Raw genomic sequence first — 16,002 nt, forward strand, 5'->3', positions numbered from 1 at the left:
GGGTAGACCAACAGGGCTGTCAATGACTCTGTTCCATTGATCTGAAAGGTCATCATTACAGAACAGAATTATTCCATCAACAGTAGTGCTGCTGACTGTCCCTCTCAGTGTATTCCTGCCTCACATTATCTACTCTGCCAGCTCCCTTTATTTCCAAGCGCTCCTATAGCATTCCCCTCTGCTCTCGTAAAACCACCATCCTGAAATGATAGCTTATGTCAATGGCTGAACTGGATTATCCGCTCTGGAAGGTTCTGTGTAAGCAGAACAGCTGGGTGGTAAAGCGGACATTTGGCATCAACTGAATTTTATTCCCACGGTGCATCATGGTTCCAGACAAAAGTGAGAAAGCACAAAATTGATAGTTGGCCTTCACTCACCTGCCGGAGTTTGGTTCCTACCATAGAGGCACTGCTGTCGAGCACAAATACCACATTCTTGGGCAAAGGGGGTAGGTCTCTGGGGGCAAAGTAGTGCACAAAGTAGCCATTTAGAACCTGGTGGAGGGAAGAGAAAGTAAAAATGGTAGTGCCTGGAATAGGCAGAAAAACTACCCAAGATGGACAGTCTGTACAACTTCCACAATTCAGAGCACGAAGCACATGAAACAGATTTCATAAAGATAAAGTCATCCCTTTAAAATCTATCGCCTATGCTGACTAATTCGATTTTAATTATCCACCCGCTATGGCCCTTGTCACTTGGAATTCCTGCTTCCTTCAATATGTGGTTTTAACAAGTTGAGATGTCAAAGCCGTCTACATTCTGGGTGCATGCTAATGCATTTTAATATTCCCACCCTGTCTCTGGAGCAATAAAACCTAAAGGGAAATGAGCCATGGACCAGGCTTTCTTAATTAAAATTGAAGATGAACTAAAACTCTAACTTCCATCTAAAACACTGCAGGGAAAATTACATTACAGATTTCATTTGCTCTCCAGATTACTGAAGCAGGAAATAGGAAGGGAACACCCTAGTCCCCTTGGAGACATATTTTAAGTTAAAATAAATTTCTAGGAACCAGAATGTTCTCCCTCCCTCAGATAAGAACTGGAATCCCTCATTCTGAGTCTAACTAAAAGTATCAAGCAACTGACACAAAGTGGCAAAACAAGCCCATTACCTGGATGTCCCCAATGCTCTGCTCCCTGTTGACGTCGTATCTAATGATGAAATCTCCCAAAACGCCATTCTGAGCAATCCGGGCTTGCTGGACCACACTAGGCTTAAAAGTCACTTTGGCAAAGGTGTCATTTCGGTTGATAACAGTAGAAGGAGGTGGCCCAGAATCATCTGCAAGCAAGATATAAACAGAATTCATATCGATATTTTCTGGAAAAGAAGCAGGGATGTTTTGCATGGACATGGGGCTAGACTTGACTTTACTGCAGGTTTATACGCCGTATGAACTTCACAGACTTCACACTGATAGTACATCCCAGCACATGAGATGTTACAGATTTCACCTTTATACCTTCTTTTTCACCGTTCATGTAACCTTTTTAAACACACAGAAGTAGAGAGAATAGTAAAATGAACCCCCATGTGCATTTCACTCAACTGAACGATTATCAACCTCTTACAATCTTCTGTATCTTTTTTTTTTTAATCCCCTCATGGTATCTTGCTAGAGTGTTTGAGAACAAATCCCTGACCTCGTATTTCATCCGTAGATACTTCGGTAGGTATCTCCAACTGTAAGAACTTTTTTCCACATAAGCACAAAACCATCATCACAAGTTACAAAACCAAGGCTTGGTGCCATCTTATCCCCGAATATACTGAGTCTGCATTGAAATTCCCCCAGTTCTTTAGAATGTGTCTCAATATGACTGATTCCTTCAAATCCAGATCAAAAAAGACCACACAGCACAGCAGGTTTATGTTTCTTAAATCTCTTTTAATCTACAGGTGTTTCTTCTAATGTTACATAAACATGTTGTAAAACTGGTTATTTGTCCTATGGAATTTCTTACATGCTGTATTTTTTTTTACTGTTTTGTCTTATCTTTTAACTTGCTCCTCAATTCCCCTGGTTTCCATCCTTGGCTCAAACTGTAACATCTGGGGGAACTAGAAAAAAAATAGCGATATCCAGGCAAGAGCTCATTTAATTGGTCTGGGGGAGAACCTGGGCATCAAAGCTTTAAAAATCCCCCATGTGAGTCTAATGTGCAGTCGATGTTGGGAAACACATCTCCATCTTCTCTACTTCCCTGTGTTCTGGTAGGAAAGTTAGACACTTGCTTAGACACAGGTCCATACCACTGACAAGAACACTTCACAGGTGATGAATGATGCTGACTGCTTACCACTTTTCCACGTCAGAAGCACACAGTGTCTACTTGTCTTTTTTCAGCTATACTAAAAAAAAAGATGGCGGGCTCCCATGTTGCCAATCCGATCACCCGTTATAAAGCTCCTCATTGATCTTTCACTTCATTGTTTCACCAGACATTGATGATGTTTGTGTGGATCTACTAATTCATTAGAGTTGGGAAAGTACGGTGTCTAATTCTTGCCACCCATTTCCTGTGGGAATCTTCCAGAAGAAACACCTCCCATCACCAAGCATTTGGTTGCCCCAGCATCCTGTTTGTCCAGAAAGATTATGGCTCTTTAAACAAACAAACAAACAATTAAACTGCTCCCAAAGTTTCTCCCAGCATAAATCCTCAAATGCAAATTAGAATTACAGAAAGATAAATCCATAAATGGATTTTACATGACTTAAGAAAAACTAGTGGGATGAAAGATTCAGTGCAGCATAGCCCATGTTTTACTCCTGACCTTCATTTCCTGTTAGAATAGAGACTACTACTACATACCTCACAGACTACCCACCTTTACAAATCTAAATACCACCATGTCTACATACTCAACAACAGAAATTCAAATTCAAATTTAGCTCTGCATGCACCAAGAAGAATATAAAAATAGAATGGAGGATACATAAATATCAGTATATGTGGAAACTTTATCCAGATACTTAATCAAAGCCAGGCTTAAAACTGCTGCAAAGCATCTGATCATTTTTTTAAATCTCTTCAAGTTGACACCATACAAAGAGTGAGCTGACCAACAATCTTCCATACCTAATTAGCAAAATAAAATAGGAAACAAGGCATAATTTGCCTGTGGTAATTTGTACGTAAGAATAAACTTTATCTCGCTAAGGGTTTATTAGACATTAAAATCAAAGGAAGTTTAAACATTTCCTTCAACAGAACAGACAATTATTTTTCAAAGACAATTTAGGTGTAACCTTAACAGGAACCACAGGGCAGAGCTGATTCTATTATTTTCACCCATGGAGGGCAGAGGTTTCAGGAGTGAAGAGAAAGCCAGCAATTAGGAAATCTTATTTTTACTGAAGACAGTTGTATGAAGATAACATGCTTCCAACAGATCTGCCCATCTGAAGAAGGACCTGGAAAATCTCAATGGCACAATGACAAATGCCGCCCTCCAGCTCACCAGCATGGTCGACTGCGCCGAAGAACCACTACAGAGAGGAACGGTGAAAGGCTGAAAATGGAAAAGTCTTTGAAATAGAAGGACCATGTGTGCTCTTCAGGGTCAACCTCTCCTTGGTGATTACTGGTAAACATGGCTGAGAACTTGGAATCATGAATGAACAGAAGGACTTAAGTTCAATACTGTGTCAACCACTCGTTACCTGTGAGACTTTGGGCAAGTTATCAAGCTTTGGTTATCTCATCTGCAAAATGGGCTAATGGTCTACCAAACTCGTGCTATTGAAAAGACTAAGTGATGTCATGGACCAAAGTCCTTCCTTAGTCCCACACCTTTATCCCCACCTTTATCCCTAGATACACTGTGCCTTTTTTAATACATACACGTGTATTCAAAGCTTAAATATAAGTTAGACACAGGAAGTGATTAACAATCCTAATAATAAAATACAATGATCAGAACATACTGCAGTAGGAGTCACATGAATGTGGTCTCTCTCTCTCTCGAACCATCTTCCTGTGCGTCCTCACCCTTCTTGGGATAAATGGCTCCGTGCCAGATGAAGCAAGTTAAAGGAGTTAGGCACTAATGTGAAGCTACAACTGCCTTCAGAGCAGGCAACATCTGCTTCCAGGACTGTGGGTGACCGGGGATAATGGTGACTGAGGGACATGAGACCATATAGGTAAGGGGGAATGACTGTACTTAGGCCATTCTGATTCATGCCAGTGGATGTTCCTATAAACCTTGAAAATATACAAAATAGTAAAAGGGCCAGGAAATCAAATATAAGACAATACAACGGATTGAAATTGGGATACTACGTACAGTGAAAAGGAAAGAATTCCTCCTATTTATACGGCGTCTCGCAGTCCTTTTGAGCGGGCACAAAGATACAGAAGAGAATACTCTCTATGCTTCCATTTACATACAGCTCACGAGCAAGCACGACTGGTCCACGGGACGCAGAATAATGGTGAAGAATGGTAGCCACCGCTAGCAGGGTGAGTACCTACGGGGAAACAGTATGGGAGTCCTTTGGGTTTGTGAAAATACTCTTTATCTTGGCCTGGAATTAGTTGTCTGGGTGTACACACAGGTGAAAATTCATCAAGCTGTAAAAATGAGATTTATACACTTTATTCACATGTACCCCAATTTTTAAAAAAATCTAAACTTGCTGGGATCTGGATGGAGAACAGAGTGAGCAGGCATCCCCTAGCATGTAATGGACATTATTTGCCAGAGAGAGCCTATCTATTCTTTTCCTTAGGATTAGTCTCTTAGTGTGGGCATTTATATGGGGATTAGGTGTATTCAGAGTAATTCCAGCTGGCAGAATTAGGACCGGGGTAAGGTTACTGGGAAGCACTCTTTGTTCAGCCTCAGTAAGCTCTAGGAAAGATGTCCTATGGGCACAGGTGGCAGTCACAACCAATTTCACTGGTAGTGTTCACGCAAACCCTGGATGCTTCGATCACCTGTGGGAGTGGAGCAGAGCACCCTTGTGCCATGGTCTGGGACCTGCATCCCAGATGTCCTGTGGTCACATGCAACAGCAGCATCTGCAAACTTGATAGAAACACAAATTCTTGGGCCCACTCACAAACTCTGGAAGGGGGGACCCAGAAAGCTATATTTTAATAAGTCTTGCATAGCACTAGGTTATCTCCAACTTTCAAAGTCTACCTTAGATTGACCCTCTTCATACTGTCAGCATGTACCTACTCTTCCTTGTTCCAGATCTCTCTCATTGAAATGCTCTTTACGACGCCCCTGAATTAATACCATTCATGGTTGAGTGAAAGCACCGAGGATTAAAAAGTATAATTTCTCTCTTCATAATTCATTTGACTGGGCTCTTTGATATAAGCCATGAGAAAGATAGTGTATTATTATTTTGGTTTCCTGTTGACCTCTGATGTTTGCTAGTTCATGATGAAAATTCATGAGACTCCTCTAAATGGACTTATTTTCTAAGCCCAAAGAGTGGGTTGATTCCCACTTTGGTTAAACAGCAAGAAGCCTAACTCCTGGGCTCACTTCCACCCATTAAGTATCAGACTGTCAATGTGACCCAATGAATTTTCCACTGACTATTAAAAAAAAAAAAAAAGTTTGCTGGGAAAAATTCCAGAGCAATAACTCTAGAAAATAAAATCCTCTTTTTGCTAGAGAAGGGAAAAAAACCTTTTCGTCTACGAGGTTAATCTAGGCTGCCCCAGAGTTGCTGACCAACATCCCAAACCAGAATAATACTGTTTAGTTTTTCCTTATGTGAGTCGTGGCTCATACAGCTGACAGCCACAAAACAGCTCATGGGCACAATGGACTTGATTCGCAGGCCCTCCACTGTCCCGGCATGGGTTCTGAACACAATGAAGAGGGCAAGCAAAGAGGCTGGGAGCAGACCAAAGAGTGAGACTCTGACCTACTTTTCTAATGAGAGCACACATGTCTCTTCCTGCTCTTGGCTTTCTCTCGTCCCTGCCCGCTTGGTTAGGGAAAAAAGTGCAGTGCCGTGATTGCTCTGAATTGGAGGCGCGAATCTCATGTTATCTCCCCGTTTTGATGCAAACATCCACGCTCTTGTTCAAAATGACCTTCTGCGGTCCACCAGGGCCTCAAGTGCGTCCTTGGGAAGGTTCGCTAACCGCTCCTTCTCCACCCGCTCTTCCCTGCTCCTCAGGTCACCAGCATCCTCCGGATACACTCTCCCTGTCTAGAATCCGGTATTCTTGAACAAGAAGATACAAGCTATTTTAGAAGGTGCATAATACCAAAGAAAGTGGGCTCTAAGATTTGGCAGACTCAAAATGACTAACTTAGTATCTCTGAGCCTCAGTTCCACATCCATTCAAGTGGAGTAAATCCACGTCAGAGAATCACTGTCCGAGCGAAGTGAGATCACATACATAAGGCATTGAACATGGTACGGGCACGTGGAAAGTGCTCAAGACTTATAACCCCCCACCTCTGTTCCTTCTGAAGGAGCTTCTTACTCTCTTTGCCTTGGGTGAAGCGCAACTCATGAGGGAAAAAAACACTCTCTGATAACATACAGTTTACATTTTTGCCCTAACAGTTTTCTCCATACAACTGAGAGCTTAGTGAAAACAAAATAATCATTATTTGGAGGAAAAAAGGATAAATCATAATAAACATTCATAACAGGGAGTTCAAGAATATTTATAGCAAGAACAATCTTTTTTTTTTTTTTAAGTATCATGGAGTTGGTAGCTTCCCAAGAGGCCCCTGAAATTATACACAGAATTTCACATAAAAGTATACATGTGTGTATTTTTCCTGGACAGAGGGCCCATGCCTTTCCTTAGACTCTCCAAGGAGTCTACATAAGGTTACGAAGCATGCACACAAATGCTATTAAATATTCTTCCCACTGATTCTGTCTCGTAATGACAAAGTTCTTCATGTATTTTAGAGAACATGTAGGTCCTTAGTTTTGTCCCGGAACATGGGTGTTATTCGCAAATAAACATTCTTCTCCTAGACAACCACATGGGGATAAAAGGAAGTCAATTGCTATGCAATGTGTCTAAAGGTGAAAAGATTTAGAAGCAAAGAACCACAGTCAAGGGCATCATCTGGAAGCTATGCCCTTTGGGGTCAACCGACTCCTTCCTGTCTCCTTCCTGTGGACCCTGGGTTTGCCGACCGTCAGAGGAAGGAGGCCAACACCTGGTGCTTTTACAAAAGGGTTTCCAAACAAACTCTGCCTTCTCATTTCCCTTGGAAAATGGTCTAAACTGTCCACGTTTGTTTATGTAACCTGCTCGCCTGGACCCCAGTGGGGAGATTTCTTCAATATGGGACAGTCAAAAGTATTGTGAATAACGGGGCAACTACCCTTTGAGGGTAGCAATACGGACAAAATCCTGCTGCTCCCCCTGCTTATGTGCTCTCTCTCTCTCAAATAAATAAATAAAATCTTTAAAGAGAGAGAGAGAGAATAAATCTTAAAATTTCTCATCACAACAACAAAAAAATCTCCATAACTGTGTGGTGATGAATGTTAACTAGATTTAGTACAGTGATCATTCTATAGCATATTTAAATATAGAATCATCACTCTGTACAACTGAAACTAAGATAATGCTGTGCATGAATCACATGTCAATAAAAAATGTATACTGGCGAGGTCTCAGGGGAAAACGTGGTAAATTTGGGCAATAAAGATGAGAAGGAATTCGGTTAAATACCTTCATAAGCTCCCGGGTATCCTTTTCTTATGGGAAAGGTGTTTTATCCCCTAGATAATAGGTGTTTGAAATCTTTTTGGAAAAGAGCATCATATAGATAGGATGGCAACAACTTAGCAGAGAATACTAATGCAGATTGACCGCTGAAAGGGTTCCGATTCAACTCTGTCACTTTATAAAGTAGTACTTGTCCAAATTTCTTAGAAAGTTTGCCTTCTTCACTAGTTACTCACTGCTCTTTCTTACCAAAATACTACCTTCCTAAGCCTCAGCTTTCCCTGTGTGACTGACGTTCCAGAGAAACTACACACAAACCAAGTCAACTCTCACACATTCTACACACAGTTACGCCCTAAAAGCATGTGCTATATCCCTTCCTGGTATCATTTTGAGTCTACAGAAAACCTTAAATACTACCTCTTTAAGTATCTGAGACTGAACCAAAGGGAAACCTACCAAAAATGGTGCCAGAGAAGCAGAGGAGTCTAAAATCAAGAGATTTCTGTTACATGCCTCCACACTGGCCACCTACACAAAGTTGGAACATGGCTCAGTCACTGGGAAAATCTTCACAGCATTTCACAGATTCAACCAGACAGAGGATTTTCCTTTATCATTCAAAACTGCCAACTCTACATACCCACCAGGATGACTACTATCAATAAGAGAGAAAATAACTAGTGTTGGAGAGGATGTGGGAAAACTGGAGCTCTTGGGCCCTGTGAGTGGGATTGTAAAATGGCACAGCAGTATGGAAGACAGTATGGAGGTTCCTCCACAAATTAAAAACAGAACTAACAGATGATACAGTAATTCCACTTTGGGGTATATGCCCAATAAAATTGAAATCAGGATCTCAAAGATCATGTACACCAAGTTTATTATAAGCAGCACTATTCACAGTAGCAAAGAGTGGAAGAAACTCAAGTGTCCTTCAAGGAACGTGGTCTATGCATACAACAGACTATTTTTTAGCCATGGAAAGGAAGGAAGTTCAGCCACAATATGGCTGACCCTGGGAGGCATTACCCTAAGTGAAATAAGCCAGTCACAAAAAGACAAATACTGTGTGATTCCACTTACATGAGGTACCTAGAGTAGTCAAACTCACCGAGACAGGAAGGGAATTGGTAGTTATGAGGGGCTGAGGGGTGGGGTGGGGGTGAATGGTAACAGGGAGCTGTTGTTGAATGAATACAGAATTTCAGTTTAGAAAGTTGAAAAAGTTCTGGAGATTGGTTGCCCAACAATGAAAATAAATTCAGCACTATTCAGCTGTACTTAGAGCTGGTTAATTAAGATGGTTAAGTTAACGTTATGTGCTTTTTACCACAATTAGACTTCTTTAATTCTTAAGAATTGCTGACTAGAAGTTCTCCAAGGGAGTGACAATGTCTTAGACACTATTAGGTTCCAGGCATTTAGCACAGCTGCGAGGAATGTGGAGAGAACTCAAGACAAGTTTGTTGAACGGTTAGCATGGAGATGACTCAACACATTGGCCCAAAGTTGGGCATATGAAGGGGGGAGCCTTTCAAGAGAATCCATCTTGAGAGTGTTTTGGTGGCCATGGCAGGTGCTCTCAGTAACCAATGTCACGTGCCATGGGCACATCTCTGGCTTCAGCCACAGCTATGGTGGACAGTGCCACATGCCCGACAAAAATCCACCTCATACACCAAACAGGCAACAGGAAAAGGGAAGAGACAAAGTGCAGTCTCCCCAAGAAGAGTGGGTTGCTCACCAACGTCCAGTTAAAGAGAGAAGGCCACCCTCCTGGGTCTCTCGGAGCCATCCTGCTCACAGCTGGTCCTGACTGAACTACAACCCATGTCAGAACGAACAACATGGTTCTCATATCAGCATTAAAAACAAAACAAAACAAAACCAACTATGGAGCCAAATGATTCATACCTGAATAATTTCTGCACTGAACAATGCTGGAAACCCTCACATAACAACCAGATTATTATTTCCTGGCAAATGCACAGAGGCCAAACAGGGCCATTCCCTTCCAGCTACAGAGTGGAGACTGGATCTAGGGGAAGAATACAGAGCAGCAGGGAGCTGGGACCAGGGGTGAACCATCAGAAACAATGCAGTCCTTCAATAGAAGCTGCCAGATTCAGCAAATAAAAACACAGGATGCCCAGTTAAATCTGAATTTCAGATAAACAACAAAAGATTATTTTTAGTGTTAATACGTCCCAGAGATTGCACAGGATATAAATGTCTATCTGAAATTCAAGCTTAACTGAGCATCCTATATTTTATCTGGTAACTCAGGAAAAGGAGATCTATGTATTTGTACCCAGTCTTCTGGAAACAAATTCTGCCTCTTAATCCCCCCTTCACAACAAAATAAAAGCTATACCCAAGATCTGGCAAAATTAACCAACTTATACCAGAGAAGTGTTGAAAACCTAGTTGCATGCTTTTATTTTTTCAAGTCCTTTGCCCATGTCTTAATTGGACTGTTTATCTTTTCTTGGTTGAGTTGTAAGAATTCTTTATATATTCTGGACACCAGATGCTATGACATAGGATTTGCAAATATTTTCCCCATTCTGTAGGTTGTCTTTTTAGAATGTATTTTAAGAGCACAAACTGATTCTCTTTAGCTGTCTTCAGTGTTCTTTAGTATGGGACCCCCTCAAAGATGAACCAGATACTGGGAGAAAATGAAGACAGTTATGATGGTCTCCTAGCCCCTGAAAGTAAAATTTCCTTTTAATGTCAGATTAGGGTGATTTCACATGAGTCCATTGGTTTTGACAAAGATGAGGAGTTGAGATCATTTAGGAACTCCAGCTGGGAAACTTGGAAACAGAGTGAGCAGCCCAGGACTAGAGTTTTAGGGAATGAAGAGGTAGGAATGGAGTCAAGTAACACTTGAAAACAAGAAGACAATCCTCTGGTTTCCATCCCTGGGGACTCTAATTTAACTGGCATAGCTAATAGATCTCCAAAAGCTCCCCGGCTGATCGTAACATGCACTGATGATCAGGACCCTCTGAGCCAAAGGAGCTATATGCAACTGGCACGTAAAGGTGGACAGTAAGCCAGGCTCCGAAAGGTAGGAGCCTCTGCTCTCACTGTGGTCTGGGGAAAAGTGGGGAAGAGCAGAAGAGGTCCAGAAAGTCATGGTGGGAATCAAGGGAAACAGAGAAGCTTTTCTGACCCCAAAAATGCCCTGAATGATTGTATTTATCTTTTCCAAGAGAAGATGGGATACCTTATTTAAGGAGCTCAAGACTATACTAGAAAGACTGCGCCAACCCCACGGGGATGGCCTGTTGGCACTTTTCCATTTCACATTCCATCTATGTTGATGAACAGAAGAAGCTGCATACGGGAAGAGGTTATTTTCCACCAACTGTGTGAGTAATTCTATGTTGGCCTGTATCCAATAGTAAAAACATGTAGGTAGAAAAGAAGAACGATACACATTTAACAAGGATCGAAAGCATTCTGTAGGTTCAGATATTGACATAGTTTTGAATGCCCCTAAAGTCTGCTAGAGAGTTCAAAGTAAGGGTTCCTAACCTTTGTAGGGCATCAGAATCACCTGGAGTGCTTTAAAAAATACAGCTCTCTAAAGAGACACAGCACATGGATTAGTCGCTGCCTGGGGCTGGGGTGGGTACAGGGAGCAACTGCAGAGATACAAGGATCTTTTGGAGTGATAGAAACGTTCTAAAACTGGATTGTGGTGATGGTTGCACAACTCTGCAAATTGACTAAAAATCAACGAATTATACACTTAAAACGAACAAATTTTATCCTGTATAAACTAAACCTCAATAAAACTATTTTAAAAACTGAAGAATATAAAGGGGAAACTATGAAAGCCATAGAACCATACCTATTTAGTGGGAGAGAAATATGCAGCATTATTCTTTAGCTTTACAACTACATGAACATGTCAAAAGCACTCATATATTTTTTGGTTTCTCGTATAAATTTGTAAGAGTATCACACCCAAAAATATAGCTTCCTAGGCCTTACCTTGAGAAATTCCCATTCATGTGTTTGAGGTTGGACTCAGGTATCTGTATCTTTTCTTAAACCACTCCAGGTGACTAAAGGGTATAACCAGGTTTGAGTGTCACTGATGTAAAGCAAAAGGGGAAAAAACAGGCAAGGCACCTTATTTCTTTATCTCACTCGATTCTACTCTCAGCTGTCAGGTTTCTTATCATAAATAAACATTTTCTGCCAAAAACAAATTGGAATCATGGAGAGCGCAGTGATTTAGGTGCCCTGGAACAACAAGAAGTTCAAGATTTTGACACAGAATGTGAAACAACCAGCCTTGAACCAGCCGCATGCATGGAGTAGCTATCTTGGCACACACCTTCAGAAGCCCACACATCCCATGATGTTCCAGGAAAGTCTTGGTTTCAGAGACTCTGTCCCACTGAGCTCACAAATCACCAAAATATTTTAGGAAGGAGAGGAACTGAGAGTGGGCAGGCATAAGAGAGAAGAAGTCTTGTGTTTCACTAGACACCAATTTATAGTTTTTTAGATTTTGAACCATGTACCTGGGTTAAATGTTTTAATAATCCAGTAAGTATAAAACTTTGGCTTCCAAATTACATCTCACAGAAGTAGCTTGTACACTGAGTAGGAGCTCATGAATTTACAGCGTGATGGCTCTGGCCCTGATCCTGATATGCCAGATAACTAAACTGTTAAAGGCACGTTCTATTGCTTTGAGCATTTCTTTTCATTCTTACACAACTAGGGAGAGATGTAGAATGTGATCTCACACCCTTAGGATTTTATAATCTTCTATGTACTCAGTTCAGTGGGTGAGGGAATGAATTTAGAGTCAAACAGCTTTATGCTCAGATTCTGTTTCTAACAATAATTAAATATGAGTCCTTGTTCTTGTACTTAAACTCTGTAAACCTTAGCTTGTTCACAAATAAAATGGGGATAAAAAGTATAACCCAAGAGGGCTATTATAAAGACTGAATAAGATATAATACAGCAAGTACTGAGTCCAGTACCAAGCACACAGTAATCCTAATCCAGAAGTGCATCCCTAAGGATGCAACGGGTCCAGTGGTCAAAGATTTGCTTTGAGAAATTCCAGAAGTCTGATCGCTCAGTGGTAGCCAGATCTAGGAGAGGAATGTACTGGCATGGGTCCACATTCACACAATTACAGCTCATGTTCTGGTGCAAGCCCAATTCTAGTTTGATCTCTACCCTGGATTTCTTTTGGTAGCACGCAATACTGTCCAGACAGAAATCACAACAACCTGTGCCTCTCCGTCCTGGGGCTGCCATTTTGCAGGGACAGTTAAAAGCTGAGTGCTGAAGGACAAGAAGGAGCAGCCAACAGGGAACCAGTCCACTGCACCTGGCTTGGATACATACTTGTGAAATCTCCATGCTTTGGAAGGCAGTATATCCGCTTTGGTACAAAAAGCTAGGAAAACAACTTTCTTAAAAATAAACAGATTCCCAAGGGATCAATGGTCTGGAAAAATTCCTCTGAGATTCTCACAGGCCCAGGATATAAACAGTAAGCAACTTTTCGGCTAACAATCGCTAATTCACAGGGCCTCCAAATATAACACATGCCCATACACCACAACTCATACACATCCCTGAAGAGTTGCAGTGGTTCTGAAAATGAGGCAAAGCACACACATTTCATTACTACAGCAGGACCACCTGAGTAGTCTCCCACCGCTGAGTCCTCCACACGTGGCTGAGCCCCGGGCCCTGTCCCAGACACGTGGGCCACAGCAACCCTGCCCTCTCAGAGATCCCAAGAACTCACAGAGAATCTTCTTCCTCCTAAAAACAGCCCTCTTGCACATGGCTGAACATAGGAGAATTTCCCTATAGATTATGATTAGGAAGAAATGGAATTTTAAAACATCTTTCATTATTAGTTTGGGTGCATTTCTTTTTCTTCCCTGATGTGCAAGCATGAAATTAGCTATCTACTGTTTGAAAGGCATTGTGCAAAATACTGTAAGGAAACAAAGTAACCGGACAAAGAACTGCCTTCCCAACCCTTATGCTCTAATAGGGGAGATAAGATTGCACAGAAAAAGTCAATTCAAGGTGATAATGGTAATAATAATAATAATAATAATCATACTTCGTTATTAAGTCCTTACTCTGGGCCGGGCACTTTACATGCACACACACTTCCCAATAACCTTGTGAAAGAGTTGCTGTCCCTGCTTTACAGGGCAAACAGAGTCTTCCAAGACCTAGAAAATTTTTGTCAGGGTTCTAGTTAACAGCTGAACTAAAAGTCCATTAACCACACACATGGTGGCCTCTAGGACATAAGAATGGTGTATTATATTTCACACCGTTTCTCAAAGTCAGATACCTCGACAATATTTGTAATTTTTCAATGTAATCTAGATTAAGAGTATCCTACTCAGCCTTGGGAATGGACACATAACGAAAGACCTGAGTCCCCCACAGAACCAGGACACTCTCCAGTGTCTGAGACAAAACTCGCTGTCCCACAGACAGTCACGAAGGGAACTTAGCAGAGGCAAGAGTAAAGCGCATCATCTGCACAGTCCATTCTTCCGCACACCAGCCCTGGGTCTTGACTATTTTCACATTATATGAAATAACAACATTCTCCCCCTCCCCCTTCAAGCCGTGTTCTACTCTCCTCTCAATCTCATTCCGAAATATTCTTGGCCAAGCAGCTTTCTTTCTCCTTGTGCCCACGGGGGCTGAGTTCAGATTCTGCCTATTCACTTACTGCTCAGCCGTTCCCAGACCTCAATGTCACAGATACCCGTAATCAAGAGATTCTTATCCTGGTGCAACTTTCTGACGCATCGGTCTCGTTATTGGATTTGACATGAAGCCTGACTGGTTTACTTATACTTAGGATAAGGCCCAACACCCATGAACATTTCATATAAACCATCAGTTGAAATTAATATAGTAATTAAGATTACATTGTATGGAATTTATCATTATCATTTCAACAAATGGAGTACAATTTTAAAAACCAGAATTTGGGAAGAACCTAAATGGTGGTCCTGGTAACGAACCAAAACGTTCCTGCACTCAAACAAATGTAGAATACACAGTTGTCACTGTTTAATTTAAGAATGAGTCTCATACATCATTGAAATGTGTATGTTAGTGTTTTAAAAATTCTTCTAGTTAACAACTGAAATAAATTCTTAGAAATTAGAAATTAGATTCTTAGAAAAATAACCCTGTAATCCCTCACTCCCTAGTATAAAAGTATTATTTTATAGAACTTTCTAGACATCTGTCAACTTCACATTTAACGAACTTAACATACTTAACATTACAGAGTGTGTACAAGTGTTCTCTTTCCCCCCATCCCATGTTGCGTTGTTTCCAGAACCATATTTTACTAACCATGTTTGTTTCCCTGCATATTTAGGATGACAGCAAGTTTTTGCTAGTGCAAATGTTACCAAACTGGGTTGCACGTATAACATTCCCAATATTTTAGATGCCTCACCTGGATTAGATGCTCAGAAAAGAGATTACTCTGTCAGATGATTTAAACACCTTTAAATCTCCAGATGGGACCAGCTTATAAAGGCATTGCCTTTGTTGTGTTGCTATCTTTCAGATTCTCGCAAATTCTCAGAGGCTTTGTTGCAGGGCGGCCATCTGTTTTATAGATTCCTCTAAAGCCAGCGCCCTGCTCTGAGTCAGCACAGGAGATCCGGCCATCGCACTCACCTTCCCCTCTCCCGCTGCCCTTTTGCCTGCTGTGCTGTAAGGGCAGCACCTCTAGTGACTCGATGCCGGACCTCTCCAGAATGTTCACTTCCACCGTCAGCCTCCCCACCAGTTGCTGGGGACGCACGCTGATGACGTGCTCGTACTTCCCCAGCCGCCGCTGCAAGAGCTCTTCGTAACTGAGGAGGAAGGCCGCTTTGTCTTTGCTGGGAATCACGACAGAGGCTCTGAACATATCAGTCCCCTTCTCCCTATAAGGAAAATAAAAGGGAACACAGGGTCGGTCAGAGAAAGCCAGGTTCCCTCAAATGCCCTCAGGGTCTTGGCCATTCTCTCAAGAGAATCCCTAGAAGAAAAACTAGTGTCGGGAAGAGAACCAAAGGCCTGCACTAAAGGAAGGTTACAAAGTTTCAAAGAATACTGAAGAGTACAGAATTCACCTGTTCTTTCCTACCTCTCCTGTAGTCAGGCTTGAGGGAGCCAAGGGGGAAAGGGAATACTGAAATAGGTGAACATCTGGAAAAGAGATTTTGGGGACTGGGGGTCTGGGTGGCTCAGTGGGTTAAAGCCTCTGCC

The 16,002-nt window shown here is 41.7% G+C and overlaps 1 protein-coding gene across 1 annotated transcript in view; it reads right to left on the reverse strand.

The window, feature by feature from the left end:
* Positions 1 to 293: 293 nt before the first annotated feature.
* LOC309857117 (inter-alpha-trypsin inhibitor heavy chain H5-like) overlaps positions 294 to 16,002 on the reverse strand; it is a 40,770-nt gene continuing 25,061 nt past the window's right edge. Inside the window, exons 5-7 of the mRNA XM_082749983.1 lie at positions 15,427 to 15,677; positions 1,125 to 1,294; positions 294 to 497 (exon numbers count right to left, since the gene is read on the reverse strand). Coding sequence (XP_082606109.1) covers positions 309 to 497; positions 1,125 to 1,294; positions 15,427 to 15,677 — 610 coding nt within the window. The 3' untranslated portion in view covers positions 294 to 308. The remainder of the gene's footprint in view (positions 498 to 1,124; positions 1,295 to 15,426; positions 15,678 to 16,002) is intronic.

Source organism: Mustela nivalis (assembly GCF_964662115.1).
Source record: "Mustela nivalis genome assembly, contig: HAP1_SCAFFOLD_392, whole genome shotgun sequence".
In the NCBI taxonomy this organism is placed as follows: Eukaryota; Metazoa; Chordata; class Mammalia; order Carnivora; family Mustelidae; genus Mustela; species Mustela nivalis.